The 15,164-nt window shown below is 41.9% G+C and overlaps 1 protein-coding gene across 1 annotated transcript in view; it reads left to right on the top strand.

Moving 5' to 3' along the window:
• Positions 1 to 15,164, top strand: part of Stx7 (syntaxin 7) — a 40,506-nt gene that overhangs the window by 3,167 nt on the left and 22,175 nt on the right. The window contains exon 2 of the mRNA XM_005360917.1: positions 2,781 to 2,930. Within this exon, the coding sequence (XP_005360974.1) occupies positions 2,846 to 2,930 (85 nt within the window). The 5' untranslated portion in view covers positions 2,781 to 2,845. The remainder of the gene's footprint in view (positions 1 to 2,780; positions 2,931 to 15,164) is intronic.

Below are 15,164 nucleotides of genomic sequence, written 5' to 3'. Positions count from 1 at the left end.
GCCACCACTGCCCACCTCGATGCTTCAGTTTCTTTGTGAAAAACTACAATGATCCTTATATGGAACATAAGAAGAATAATCATAAAAGGCACCATGTGCATGAAATATTCAACCCTTTCTCAGATGGCTGTTCACACCACTCAAGAGTACACTGAGGTGGTCACCTCCATACTTTCCTCTGGCAAAGTCTGAAGAGGTGAAGGGTGGGTAGCACTCAGAATGAATGCAGCCCCTTGTGTCACCAACAGGGACAGTATCCAATTACCTTTCTTGAATCCAGGGATGAGAGCAGCAGGCTGTGATCGTAACCTACTAACTTACTTTTTGGAAAGATAAAAGAAAACGCTAAGGTTTGAACTTAATGTATGTACATGGACTTTGAGAGTTAAGAGAAAGCCAAAATTTGCACGAACTAGCAGGACTCTGATATTAGTCTCTTGTGGGAGGGAGATTAGGCTTCAGGGCAGTGTGTGACTGTGTGCCTCTAATGAGGGCAGGCGCGGGAACACATCAGATCTGTCCTCTGTGTACGGTGGAAAGGCACTTTGTCCCCAGTGTGCCTTATCTTAGTCAGACCCAGGGAGGAGGAGATGCTAAGTGTCTTGCCCAAGGTAGAGATTTCTGGTTGTTGATTATACTGGCAGCTGCTGAAAAGGCAGTTGGTGAATTCTAGCAATTTTAAAGGCATACAGACACTAGAGAGAGAAGAGTGTTAAGGGTGTGACTTGTAGACATGAGTGTGAGACTTACTTGTGCCCATGGTTAAAGGAAGAGTCATTCCTAGTGTGTTATGGTAGCTGTAAGACACAGGTGCTTGGTAAGCCTGACTGATAGAGAGAAAGATGCCACTGAGCCAAGAGAAAATGGTCTTTATCCATTTATTATGGTGTTATTTGTCAATTAAAAGGATTGAGGTACTTATAGATGCTACAGGGAGGTGGTCCTTGAAAACACCAGGACGATAAACAAGTCACAAAGAACATATATTGCATGATTCCACTCATGTGAAACACCCGGAGTAGAAAAGCATACAAAGTGGATTAATGGCTTTTATGGCTGAGAAGTTTGGGGACCAAACAGAAGATGGGGATCTGCTTCTCAGAGGAATGTGCATTTCAGAAGTTGCATGGTGACCACCTCACAGCTCTGTTAACGTATTCCAAATCATTGGGGTTTTATTGGGTTTTAATTTAAATGGCTGGATGGTATAGTATATGAATTTTATCTTAATAAAGATCTTATTTTTTAAAGGATGAGGCTAACGAGTTGGACCAGCAGGTAAGCGTGTTTGCTGCCAAGCCTGGTGACCCGAGTTTGATCCCCAGGATTCACATGGTAACAGGGGAGAATCAGCTCTTGAAAGTTGAGCTTTGATCTCGTTACACTCACGGTAGCATGCACACATACACATATGCACACGTGCGTACACACACATACAAATAAATGCTCAAAAATTTAGTGATATAAAGTAGAGAGATCTAATTGGTTTATAGAATGCTTAAAATGGTGTTGGAGGAATTGACTTCCAGGCCTAAGCTGATCTGGAACTCAAGGTCCTTATGATGTGGTGAGTCCAGTGCTGGGCCTACAAAGATACGTTATACCTGCCTTTTCAGATCTGCTCTCATTCAGCCTGCTCCCCAGCTCTTTACATGGCTGCAGTCCTAATTCCATGCTTCCTGAAAGGGAGTTTTCTCTTGCTACTCTGTGGCTGTAGGTCAGCTGTTTGTTAAGGTTCCAATTTACTTTCAATAAAGCTGGTTTGAGTCTGTTTCTAGGACCTGGTTTGCTTGGAATACGGGAGAAGAGTGGAGAATATACCAAAGCTCCCCAGACTTTCCAGGCACATTCTACAAGGTGTAGAAGCAGCTGGTTTAACCAGTCATATCAGCTTAGCTGCTTTATTTCCTCCCAGAATTGTCCCTCTATGCCTCCCCTATCATCATGTTTCTTGTTTGTAGATTCAGCTCATCATACATCAAAAATACCATAGTTATATCAGTATAGGACACATATGCAGGTTTCTTTTCTACAACTTGTCCCCTAAATGATACATTGTAACATTTGTACAGCTATGTACAAAGCCTAGGACACTTGAGCATAGCCAGATGTTAGTATCCTTGTACTCATCTGTTGGAAATCCCAGTGGTTTTGTACCGGATTATGGTCAAACTAAACCTGGAAACCAAGACTTACTCTTCTGAGATAATTATTCGCTATGTTAGCAAACATAGGTGACTTTGGAACCTGAACCCTGGGCTTAAATCTCACCTTCATCAATGGGTGGTTTTGTTACTTTGGACCAGTTACTTAATCGTTATAAGCCGCAGTTTGCTCAAAAGAACCGTGAAGGAGGACTTTAAAGGGGAGGTTGTGAAGTTAAGTTAGACAGCTCGTGTGAACTATTCTCACTTCACAGATATGTTGTAACCATTGGGTCATTCTTCTCCTTCCCTTGGTGGGTTGCCTCCCGCTGATACCAGCCATGAATCATTTGGTTCAGGGCTGGCCACAAGCTTGCCTATCCTTTGATAAATATCATTTGTCTCTCCCACATGTTCTAGATCTGTCCAATTGGTCTTCACGTCTAAGCTTTTGTTCTCCATACTAATCATACCTAAGTATACAACTTAGATGTTTAGGTTTTAGAAATGTTCTCTAGAAAATAGCAGCAGTAGTAATTTTCCTTTCTTAGCACTCTGAACACCCAAGTGGGTAATTCGGGAAATGGACACCAATATTTTCAAAAAATATAATTGTACAACTTTTATGTTTTTCAGGTGACTCCTTGAAAACCAGATAGCTTACTTACAGCTGATGAAATCAGCCGGTCAGCCAACCAGCCATGTCTTACACTCCGGGGATCGGTGGCGACCCTGCCCAGTTGGCACAGCGCATCTCTTCTAACATCCAAAAGATCACACAGTGCTGTGAGTTCCGTTCCAAAATGACTTCAATGTTGCTTTCAATTCTTTATTGAACTTGGTGGCAAACTTGATACAACTGTAGCAGTTCAGAAAGGAGGGAGGAAGGAGCATTCTTCTAGGAACACATCTAAAGAGGCTAGAGCTGCTTAGAACAAGTGTGGAGATAATTCACAAGAAGAGCAGAATGCCAGCACAGGCCCAAGTTGCGTTGTTTCATTAATAAAGTAAAGATTTACAGGTCGATGTTTGTATTTACTCTGCGACCACCTGCGTCTTGAAGTTGAGATCCGCTGACTTAGTCTCAAAGGTTAAGATCTAATGAGCACTACTAAGGGGTCAAAAGTTTTATGCTTATTAAGAATAAAATCTGAGCAGATAGTGCTTAGGCTAAGTTTGCGCTTGCGAATATGTGGCATAAAATGAAAAGAGGCAGGAAAGGAGTCAGCAGGCGTCTCTGTTCCATTCTATGTTGCTGTGACAAAATACATGATATGGACAGGCTGTAAAGTAATGTGTTATTTAGACACAGTTCTGGAAGACAAGATACACGAGATGGACAGGCTATGAAGAAATGCATTATTTAGACGCAGTTCTGGAAGACAAAGAACACAGCACCAGCGTCTTCTTGACTTCTGGTGAGGACTTGTTGACACAAGATGTCACCTGGTTAGCAGGAAAGCAAGAGAGTGAGGTGAGGTAGCCACACTTGCTGTCATGGGGACTAATCCAGCTCAGAGAGACCAAGAAATATATTAATCACCTCTCAGGACCACCTCCCAACACTACCGCTTTGGGGATCAAGCCTCAACATGACATTCACACTATAGCGGAAGGGGATATTAATCTGTGGAGATATTATGGAAGATGGTGTAGATTCCCCATTGAACTTCCTTCGCTATAGAGAAAGCAAGCCAACAGACCCAGTTTACCCATAAACCCATGTATGTGTGCATGCATGTGCATATTCATAGGCATATGGGTTTTGGTTTTCAGTTTAATTCCCTGAATCACAGCTAATCACACACTCTAGACTCTAGACTATTTTAGGCATCTTTCTCTCAGTTCTTTGGGAGATTGCCAGAACTCTTTTTTTTTTTTTTTTGAGACAGTGTCTCAATATATATATATATCTGGCTGAGAACTTGCTTTGCAGACCAGGCTGGCCTCAAATTCACCGAGATTTGCCTGTCTTTGTCTCTGGAGTGCAGGGATTAAAGTTGGGTGCCACCACATAAGACACCAGGACTCCTTGACAACATGATAACATGTGCTAACACACTACTAAAGTACAGTATGTTTTCAAATGATCTTACTTTTTTTAATTTATCATAACTGTCCTACACAAGTGATTTAAATGAGATGCCAGTGTACTTTTGGAGGTCAAGGGAATAAAGTTCCTGTATAGATGTCTCTAGAAGGCACTGATGTCCGTTCTCACTTAGAGTGATTTGTGTTTTCTTTGGCTACTGTCGGTGGCTATCATCATGCTGTCCATGACAGGCAGTTAAGAGCTTCATCAAGACTGTTCCAACTTCTTGCTCTTCTGGGTTCAGATTGCTCTGGTCTCCCCATGGCTTCCTTGTTGCTTGTTGTACAAGACACTGATTGGCCTCAGGTGAATGTAATCATTTGCGTAAGGTTTAAGGGGGCTGATAGTTCAGTTTACGCACATGGAACACCTAAACCTTTTGAAGAAAGGATGCCAAGTAGAATAGATCCTCTTGGCTCCTGTGATAAAATGGAGCCAGGCATTCAGAAGACTGAGGATTGACTGTAGCACTCTGAGATTACCTAAGTGGTAAACACTAGACAGGACAGGAGGTACCTGAACTGGAGCTTGTGGAAGCTGGAGCTTGTGGAAGCGTGGGCTAGAAGGAGGAGAGGGCTAGTTTGAATCAGGCCGTGCTTGCTACGAAAGAGATCAGTTGTTCCAGCCCCAGGAGATGTGATACTCTGAGCCAGGGTTGAAAGCCACAGTGTGGATGACAACTGAGTAGTCATCCTAACTACAGTCTATAGCATTCTTGGGTTGTGCACAAGGCTCCCCCAACTGTTCACCACTCTTAAGATGGGGCCAAGCTGAGCCGCATAGTCCAGGCCTATCGTTCCAGATACTCAGGAGTCTGAGACAGGAAGATTACAAGTTCAAGTCTTGCCTGGGCTACAGAGGAAGTTCAAGACCAACCTGTGCAACTTAGTGAAACCTCTGTGTCAACATAAAAAGTAAGAAGAGGGCTATGGATATGGTTCAATGATAGGGTCCTCAGCTAGAGTGTGCATGGCCCTAGATTCAATTCAGTAATTATGATTTTTTTTTTAATGAAGACTGAGATCATCAAGTCAAGGGAAGATCTAGTCACTCTCTTCAGATATGCAAAGCACTGTCTTGTCAAGGATGAAACCGAAGCTACATGTACTATACATTGGGGGCTACTACACAAGTTCACAGCTCCTGGGAATTACACCCCAAGCTGAGAAGGAGGAAGGGCTTTTGTATAATCCAAATTGGTAAAGAATGGCTTTGCCTCTTAAAAGCGAGGTTACCAAGAGACTAGAAATAGTGGTCAGGTAATTCCCAAGTCATTTATCAAGAAATTTAAATATTTAAATGATGTTTCAGACTAAGTGGCTTTTATTCGTGATATTCTGTTTGGCACATTGAAGAGCAGCTCCTTGAGTATCTATTACACATTGGACATTGTTTCAGAGAATGTGAACGTAGCTGTCAGCAAGCCTTTACGGTCCTGTCTTCATAGAGTACAGTGGAGTTGTCAGCAACATATAGTATAAAAGTTAATAAGCAACATGGTCTCCCGTGAGGAATTCATAGTGAAGGAGATGAGGAAGCAGTCAGTTTGGGGGGGGGGCTTTGTTGTTTAGATGCACCCTGATATAGGAGGAAGGCCTGGCAGAGACAGTTACAGGAGCAGGCCCCATGAAGGAGCTCATGAGCAGGAAAGATCCCAAGAGCTTGAGTTGCTCAGAACACAGCGGGGAAGAACAAACTTCTGTGTCCAAAACACTGGACTTGAGGCTAGAGTTGCCTGAGGGGAAATGAGAGGAGACTGGGTGAGTTACCTCAGGCTTTTTCTGCTCTAGAGGGGCTTAGATTCACTGTATGAGGCAGTCGGAATCACAGAAAGCCTAAGAGGAGACGAGACACATCACTCGGGCAGCTACTTAGGGACAGATGGGAGGGAAACAAGGGGGCATCTTTTGGTCTTTGTAGAGGTCTATTTTGAGAGATGTTGTCATGTGTCAGGGTTGTATCGATGAGGATGGAGAGACAGGAAGAGTGTGTTTAGGCACAGAGCCAGGAGGACTTTGCAGGTATATGTGGGCAGGGCTTGGGAGGCAAGGAGAGGAGTCATACTTTTTGCACAGAGCACAGGAGTTAATGACAAGCATGAACGAGATGAGAAGCACTACCATCCGGGACAAGTTAACGAGGATTATGTTTCCCTCTAGTACATTCTTTAATTTTTGCTACAGCCCTGGGGAAGTATGTTACCACTGGATCACTTCACCCTTGGTCAAGTAAATTTTATAGTGTCTTTTGGACCTCTAAATGGAGATACCAGAGAGTTGAGATGTATGAATTTGGAAACTGGGAATGTTATCACAATTTGGAATTTAGAATATGGGATCACAGCACAAGTGGTATCTAAAACATTAGATCTGAAAGGGTTTAGGGAAAATGACTGGGGCGTTAAGAACCGTGGAAGTCGGGAAGACAGTAGCATGAAGAATCTGAGTGATCAGAGATCTAAGAAAATAGAGGTGAGGTAACGTTTTCTTTGGAGAATGTTGAGGCCTCCTCTGAGATACTGATGGAGGAGGAGCAGAGAGAGTAATCTCATTATGTATTCCAAGGGCGGGGTAAAAAGAACTGCTTTGTCCATTTAAAAAAAAATCCCAGAATTCTGCTCGCCCACGCTTATGTGTTAGATGCTGTCTGCCAGGGGTGTGTTTGATCTGGGGATTGTCCTACTTGAGAGAGAAAGGGTGACCCACTGTTTTGTAGACAACTAACAGCCTCTGTCCGGGAAGTCGATGATGGTCAGAGCAGAGGTGCATTTCCTCACTAGAAGGGAAAAACTCCAGAACTTTGGTGTGTGATTTTCAAAGAAAAGTCTTCCAAGGCCTTGGGGGGCGTGGGAATGTGCCACTAGAGCAGGAATTCTCAACCTGTGGGTCATGACCTTTCACAGGGGCCACCTAAGACCTTTAAACACAGGCGTTTACATTACAGCTCCTAACAGTAGCAACATTACAGTTATGAAGTAGCAATGAAAAGGGTTTTATGGTGGGAGGTCGCCACAGCATGAACTGTATTAAAGGGCCACAGCTTCAGGATGGTTGAGGACCACTGAGCTAGAGAGTGGTTCGCCTTTCACCTCCTCTGCAAGCTGAATCCAGGTATCACACTGATGGAAGCATCGTCTGCTCCTGAGTACATTTCCCTTTCTGTGAAATAGAAAGAATCCGATAAGAAAAGGGAGGACAGAGACGGGTTTATGTGGCATGAGCACCTGAGATAGTGAAGGTGCAGTCTAGAGGGAGGTGGAGAAGTGGAGACTGGTTGGCAGAATGCAAATCTGAAACTTGGTCATGTCTGTAGAGACCAACGTGGCTGTGCCTCTCTTCTAATTCTGAAATTCTGTGTCTGAACTAAAGGAAGTTCAGAGTGAAAGTCCGTGACTGCCTCCCACCTAGCCTGCCGTCCTGTACGAGCTGTGCAGACCCATGTGGAAGTGAGGGCAGAAGTGTGAGATTTCAGTTCCCGTTCCTGCAGTCTCACAGTGCTATTAATACAGACGGTCGCGATGGAGTAAGGGTTCTCTGCGCCGTAGGTGGTCCTCCTTGACACTAACATTTGTGAGATTTCAGTTCCCGTTCCCGCAGTCTGACAGAGCTATTAATACAGACGGTCGCGATGGAGTAAGGGTTGTCTGCACCGTAGGTGCTCCTCCTTGACACTAACATTTGCATCTTCTAACTCGTGTCTTTCCAGAGTACCTGATTTTATAAAAGAGTCTAGGAAGGTATTGTGAGTAAGGCAGCTGGAAGGCAGGCATCTGCGAGGCAGGCAGCTGCAAGGAAGGCATCTGCTCAAGCAGGACCCAAGGCTTCCTGGGGCTGCAGTGACTACTATTGAGTTTTGTACTTTATTTTACAAAAAGAAAAGAAACATCTATTATTATTATTATTATTATTATTATTATTATTATTATTATTATTATTATTATTATTATTATTGGAATCTAAGAATAACAGCAAGAATATAATGTTGTTTTCTTTTAACAATGTTCTGGAAGGAAGTTCTGTTTTGCAAAGGATAGGATAGGTGAGGGTATTTTTATGAGGTACTGGGTATTGAACTGAGGGCCTCATCCAGGTGAAGCAAGTACTCTGCCACTGAGCTGTGTCTCCAGCATCCTTAGCCCCAGAGCATAGTAGTTTAAACTTAAGTGGTTTTTGCTGTTCGATCACTTCACTTTTTGTTGAAGGGGATCTATACTGTTAAAAATCTGCTTCAATGGTAAACACTTAGCTATGGCACTGATAGAAATTATAGTAAACAAAATATTTACACATCATAAGTGTATACACATAGATGTAACACGTATATGCTACATATTATAGATGCTTACTTACTCTGAAACAATCTGTCCTTTCAATGACAGGCTGAATAGATGGAACAAACTAGAACTTTATGGATGTCTATGTGAACTCCAATATGGAGCATTAAAATGATGCAGCGGATATTTTTATCCCTTGCTGTAGGCTGTTGATCTCTAACAGAGTTGTTCAGACATTGGTGCTGCCAGCCCTCCCTCCTGTGCCTGTGTGCCATAGGCAGTGCTTTCTGTCTGAGGTTTGATGTGGCGGTTAGTCTTCTCAGCTCAAGGTTTCCCAGCAGGCTAGAGTCGCTATGTAAATGAGTCTCCTAGGTCTTAGCACGCATCTCAGAAATGACACAGTTAGTTTCTCAAAGCTTGAGATTGCGGTCAAAAGTAGCATTTTTATTAGAATATCTGGAATTGGGATAGCCACTCATTGCATTCTCTCGTCCTCGGTAGTTTCCTCAAGACAACTCCTATCTGTGATGCAGGAGGTCAACAAGCCTGTGTGGGCTGACCAGAGATGATATTTTTACATGGACTATTCATGCTTCCTCAAAGACCTCATAGGAAAAGAATGTCTTTAGAACACACAAAGAGAACTTGTAATTTTGAAGAACAGGAGAAATATACTGAAACCTTCAGCATAGCACTCCTTCTTTAAACAGCTGGCATGCATGTATTATTATGTAGTGCATATGCCTGACAAGTGTGCAGTCCAGTCACTCTCCACCGCCAGATCGTGTAGATCGAGGAGTCCATTCTGAGCCCCAGAGTCCTGCAATTGCTCACACGTCCTCCATGCCCATCAAAGATAAGCAGGATCTGAGTTTTCAGCATCGCTGATAAATTTACCTGATTCTTAAGGCTCATCTGAGAGAGTTAAGTGTGTGTTCTAGTTTGTGTTGGGCTTCACTCTCTTCTGAGTCTGGGGCATTCATCTTTGTGGCTGTAGGCCATTTTTTTTTTTTTTACAAACAAAAAATGGTTTCCATTTGTAGTATTCCTTATTTGAGCATTTATACCAGTTTACCTTTTTTTTTTTTTTTTTTTTTGTTTGTTTGTTTTTTGGTTTTTCGAGACAGGGTTTCTCTGTAGCTTTGGAGCCTGTCCTGGAACTAGCTCTTGTAGACCAGGCTGGCCTCGAACTCACAGAGATCCGCCTGCCTCTGCCTCCTGAGTGCTGGGATTAAAGGCCTGTGCCACCATCGCCCAGTGCAGTTTACCTTTTCTACTTAGGTGCAAGCATTTGAATTTTTTTGTTTGTTTGTTGTTTGGTTTTTTGAGACAGGGTTTCTCTGTAGCTTTGGAGCCTGTCCTGGAACTAGCTCTTGTAGACCAGGCTGGCCTCGAACTCACAGAGATCCGCCTGCCTCTGCCTCCCGAGTGCTGGGATTAAAGGCATGCACCACCACTGCCTGGCCAACATTTGAAACTTTTACGTTTTGTTGTTGTTGTTGTTTTGTTTAGGCCATTTGTTGTTATAAACAATGCTGCTTCTGTTACTAAGCTGGTGAGTCCTAGGCTGTGTGCTTGATTGGTGTTAGTTGAAACAACAAAAGCTTCCAGAAGTGCTTGCTTCCTCCGGCAGGTGTATCAGAGTTCGCGTAGTTCCAATTCCTCTCCATGGTGAACAGCCTAACATCTTGTCCACTTCAGCAACATTTTTAACTCGTTGTGGCTTAATTTGCATTTCTCTAATTTGAATCAGGATTTTTTTTTTTTTTTTTTTGCGAATGTAGCTGTTAGGAAAGTCAGAGGACAGAACATTCTGTAATCCAGCAAGCCGTGTGTACCTTATCTAAAATCAGAGACAAAGAGCGTGAGCTTGAACAAGCTCTTTCTTTTCCTAGAGTGTGGTTTTCTTGGGTTTTCTGGGTGGGTCTCTTCCAGCTTTCTGCAGCATCACAGCCAGAGTCTCGGGGACTCCTGAGAACCTTCTTACACGGGCAGGGTGGTGCTTTTCTGCATTTTCCTGAACTCTGCAGTGCGTATTTACAGGATCCCATCATGGATGCAGCCATTCCTAAGAGCAAGTAGAGCAGCAGTTCTCAGCCTTCCTAACGCTGTGACCCTTTACTGCAGCTCCTCATGTCATGGTGTCCCCAATAAAATTATTCATTGATACTTCATAATTGTAACTTTGCTACTGTTATGAATCATAATATATAAACATCTGATATGCAGAATATCTGATGTCAGAGCCCAAAGGGGTTGTGACTGACCCACAGTTGAGAACTGCTGGTCTAGAGTACCACAAGGATTATGGAGCATTTTATGAGAGTTGAAGGTGGGAGTTATAGGCATAAATGTTTCTAGAGTGAGTTATGCCAGAATTAATTAATTTAATAATTGAAGGAAATTGATAAATAGAATTGAGAACAATAACTATGAAACAGTATTTTGGGGAAAAAGTGTCTATTCATAGTTGTTATGTTAAGTCTATGCCATTGATGGATAGTTTGTTACTGAACACATATAATGGGGGTGAGGACATAAGTCAAATAAGCCCAAGATAACGCCAAAAGATTTTAGTTATTTTTTACTGTAAGGAGAAAACTCACAGACAGAAAACAAAAAGTCCAACCTCAAGGTGTGTAAGGCGGGAATAAGGGAGAGAGCTGGGCGGGCCAACGGTTTTCTCCAGGTACCAAAAGGTTTTGTCCTAACCTAGTCCAACCTCTGAAAGGTCATTGGCTGAGGGAGGTTCCCCATCACCCAGAATCACACAGATGGCCCTGCTTACATTCTATGGGACAAAACAGTAAGTAGGGTATAAAAAAGAGATCTGTAAAGAAGAGTGGCTGGCCAAAGCAGAAGGGAAATAAGAGGTTGAAGATGGAGTAACCAGATGTAATATATACATGTCTGAAATTGTCAAAGAATAAAATTTGTCAATAAAGGTATTTGAATAAGTATTTTTTTTAAAGGAGACTCATAGGTGGCGAAAAACTTTAAGAAAATAAACTAATCAAATCCATTGGTACCAAAGCTTTCCATCAGGGACTAAGAGCAGTTAAGAATACATGCTGTTCTTGTAGAGGACTGGGGTACAGGCCTCAGCACACATGGGGTGACACACAAACTCAAGTTTCAGGGGCTATAACACCCTCTTCTGACACCCCTCCCCCGAGGCACATGATTCACATGGAGGCAAAACACTCAAACACATAAAATTAAAAGCAAGCAACTCTAAAAAGAAAAAAAATTTAAAAAGCTTTCCCATCAGAAATTGAGTATAGCAGTTTCTGCTGAAGCTTCCTAATAATACCACAGTTGCTTTTCCACATAGTTTTTTTTTTTTTTTCTGAAGCTCTCTGGGAAGGTACATGTAAAAATTTGAGGCTTTGCTATTAATGTTAAAAGAAGATAATAGAAACAGGTTTTGTGGTAAAATCATTTGTTTCATTTTTAAGTCTTATGCCAGCTACAGACTCAACTATTTCATTAAGCATAATATTGATTAGAATTTTAGAAGAATCCGCGCTGTTCAGTAAAGTGTTCTAACTTCACACATGCTGTTCTGGTTTATTAAGAATAATCCCTGCTTAGTACTTGATAACATAAGGTTCTTAGGACTTTGAAATGAAGTCAGACATCTCTATAAAACGATAGGTTCTTAAGAGGGAGTGGGCTGGGCAAACTGGGGAGGAGTTAGGAGTGAGTCTAGCCCAAATACATTGTCTGAAATGCTCTAAGAATTAATAAAAATATTTTTCAAAATACAGGTCCTTTTTCTCCTGCCTAGTAAAGCGACATATAAAGAAGTTAGTATTTTGACTTTTCTTTTTGGAGCCAGAGCAAGCTCTCCCGTAAAAAGCACTCCAGTCCCAAGAAGTGAGCAGATTTGCTGGAACCATGTTTACTCAGAAACGGGAAGTGATTTTATGCAGAGGTCTTTTGGTGGAACGAGAAGGTAGAGGAAAAGGAGTTGGCAACTCAGCCTTCCCTCGTCCTGTGCAGTCGAATATGCCTCCATTTCTCCTGCCACAGCATCGGAAAATACGGGGCTGAGATTATTTCCCCCCTTGCATACCAGTAGCTTCAGAGTCCTCATGATTTTGCCTGAATTGTTGACACAGCACTGAGGGAGGTAGGAGAATAGCTCTTATCCATGGGAATCTTAAAGAGAAAGACACCTTTTTTTTCTCTCTGGTGGCTTGTCCTGCAGGTAGAGCATGACTGCTGTTTGTGAGGCATGAATACACTCTTGTTTGTTGTTTTATCCACTAAATTCTTTTTTTTTTTCTTACTGAGTGGTTTTAAGGTACTTCCTGGAACTTTCTCACTTCCCTGGGTGTGACTCGTGTAGGGTCTGATGCCCTGAGCATGAACTCTCTTCCCTCTGGTATACTCTGATCTGAGAGATTTCCCTGGTTGGATCCAATCTAAGTGCACAGCCCACTGGTTTGTACCCCCCCCCCCCGCTGGGTTCACTTTGTTCTCACTACTTCAAATGACAGCAGCCTCCAAATTGTTCTCTGCTTCCTTTCCTGCCTACACAGTCTTCTTGCAGCATAAACAAGGCAGACTTTTAAAACTATGGATCAACTCCCCCCCCACCACCACACACACACCACCCATTAAAATTCACCTGTGACTTTCTTGGCTCTGTAATCAAGCTTGAACCCCTATACCGCTCACACCCTAATCTGTTCCCTGCCCCCACTCATCATCTATCTCAGGTTCCTTCTGCACCTTCTTGGAGTGACCCTTTTTAACCTCAGGGCTGTGGTGTTTGCTTTCTTTTCAATTGGCTCCTTTGGGGATAGTACATTTACTTAGTGTTGCCTTATTCGACCTATTCTCTAATAATTTCTTCATCAACTTCCTTTGTTTTTATAGTGTCTTCTATCAGAAAAATTTGGAGTATAATTACAATTTTTTCCCTGTGTCCCCCATTAAAATGTTAGTCTTTGAGACAAAGGTTTTAATGTTACAACCATCAAAATATTTATATGAAATTCTTTTTAAAAAATAAGGTTATAATATACAAAAGGTGTTATTTTTTTCACTATTTACTTTTTCTCCTGCTTCTGCTACCTTCATGTGGTTCATTATTGGATGCTACATCTACTTTTTAACAATCCTAACAATCCCTTATTCATAGAAATTTTATCCCAAGATTCCATGCTTATTTATGACTGGGGGATCTTGACATGTATGCCGTCTGTATCAGTGCATCCTTGGAGAGCTACCTAGATTAAATGCAGTGTTGCCCATATGATGCTACATTTACTTAAATAGTTATTATTAGCTTTATTCACCATGAGTATAATCTGTGTCCAGTGATTGATTGAGTCACAGTGTTACTTCCCTTTTATGAAGTTACAGCTTGTGGCTAGTTGTGCAATAGCCTCGGATATGCATTTGGTCGGCTGGAAGTTGATGAGTTATTCTTTAGGTTTGACTAGTGTTTGTTTCCTGGAATTATTTAGACAATTCTTGTCCTTTATTTGTTTCCTTATCAAACTGTTTGCTTGTTTGTTCTTCACCAATTCCTGAGTAATATTTCTCATTATAGAGTTATTGCCTTTTATGTGTTTACCAAACAGGGTTTTTCATAAAGTAGTTGATACTGTTAAGTTACTTTAGGACATGCATAGTGTTCTGCTTTGGTATATTTATGGTTCCTAGTCTTTCTTCTATGGTATAGTTATCGTGATCATTGAAGAAACCAGCAATGAATTAGTGATGTTAGTTATGACCTTTTACTTCTATGAGATGAATTTGTCTTCATCCCTTGTGAAGTCAAAGAGCCCGCCCACAGATGTAACCAAGGTTTGCTTGTAGTCATGAACCACTAATTGGGAATGTGAAAGTCTTTGCCTTTAATACAGCCCAACTGAGGCCTGCCCACTGGGAAGACTCAGAGTATTGCCTTGCTGCTGGGCACGAGTTAGAAGGAGGTTGGTCAGGAAATATCTGCCGATTTTAGCTATATTGTCTTTTAGGCAGGTTTCTTTGTTTGAGAGTGATTCTTGCTATGTGGTTCCTGTTGGTCTTGAATTTGTAATTCATCTGCCTCCAGAGTGCTGAGATTCTAGCATGTATAACCACATCTGATGCCTTAATCTAATATTTCATTTTAAATTTTTTATTTTGTATGTGTGTGTGATTTGTGTACAGTGTGTGTGTTTATATGTAAGTATGTAAGTACAGGCATATGTTTCATAGTGCAGAGATCAAAGGACAACCTCAGGAACTCACTTGGGACCGGGAGCTTCTGGGGACTCTCCTGTCTCAGTCTTCCAACTTGCCATGGGATCACTGGGAATATAGAAATGTGTGACTGTGTTTGTTTTACATGTCTTCTAGGGATTTGAATTCAGGGTCTCGTGCTTGTGTGGCAGACATTTTATCCACCAAGTCAGCTCCCCACCCTTAACCTAGACATTTAAGACCCTTTACATTGTATATTCCGTGTCTTGTGTTAAGTACCCTGCGTTTTAAAAATGCTGTTATCAGATTTTACCATCAAGTCTATCAGATAAGAAAACTTGGAATGCTTTTGGAATGCTTAACTTGCTTGCTCAAGTTCATACAGTTATAGGAAGTTTGTGTTGGGTCTCAGGACACTCTGATTCATATAACATTGTGTGTTTAGATCTTG

The sequence above is a fragment of the Microtus ochrogaster genome, linkage group LG4, assembly GCF_000317375.1.
Source record: "Microtus ochrogaster isolate Prairie Vole_2 linkage group LG4, MicOch1.0, whole genome shotgun sequence".
In the NCBI taxonomy this organism is placed as follows: domain Eukaryota; kingdom Metazoa; phylum Chordata; class Mammalia; order Rodentia; family Cricetidae; genus Microtus; species Microtus ochrogaster.
This window is presented reverse-complemented; position numbering and strand designations above follow the sequence as displayed.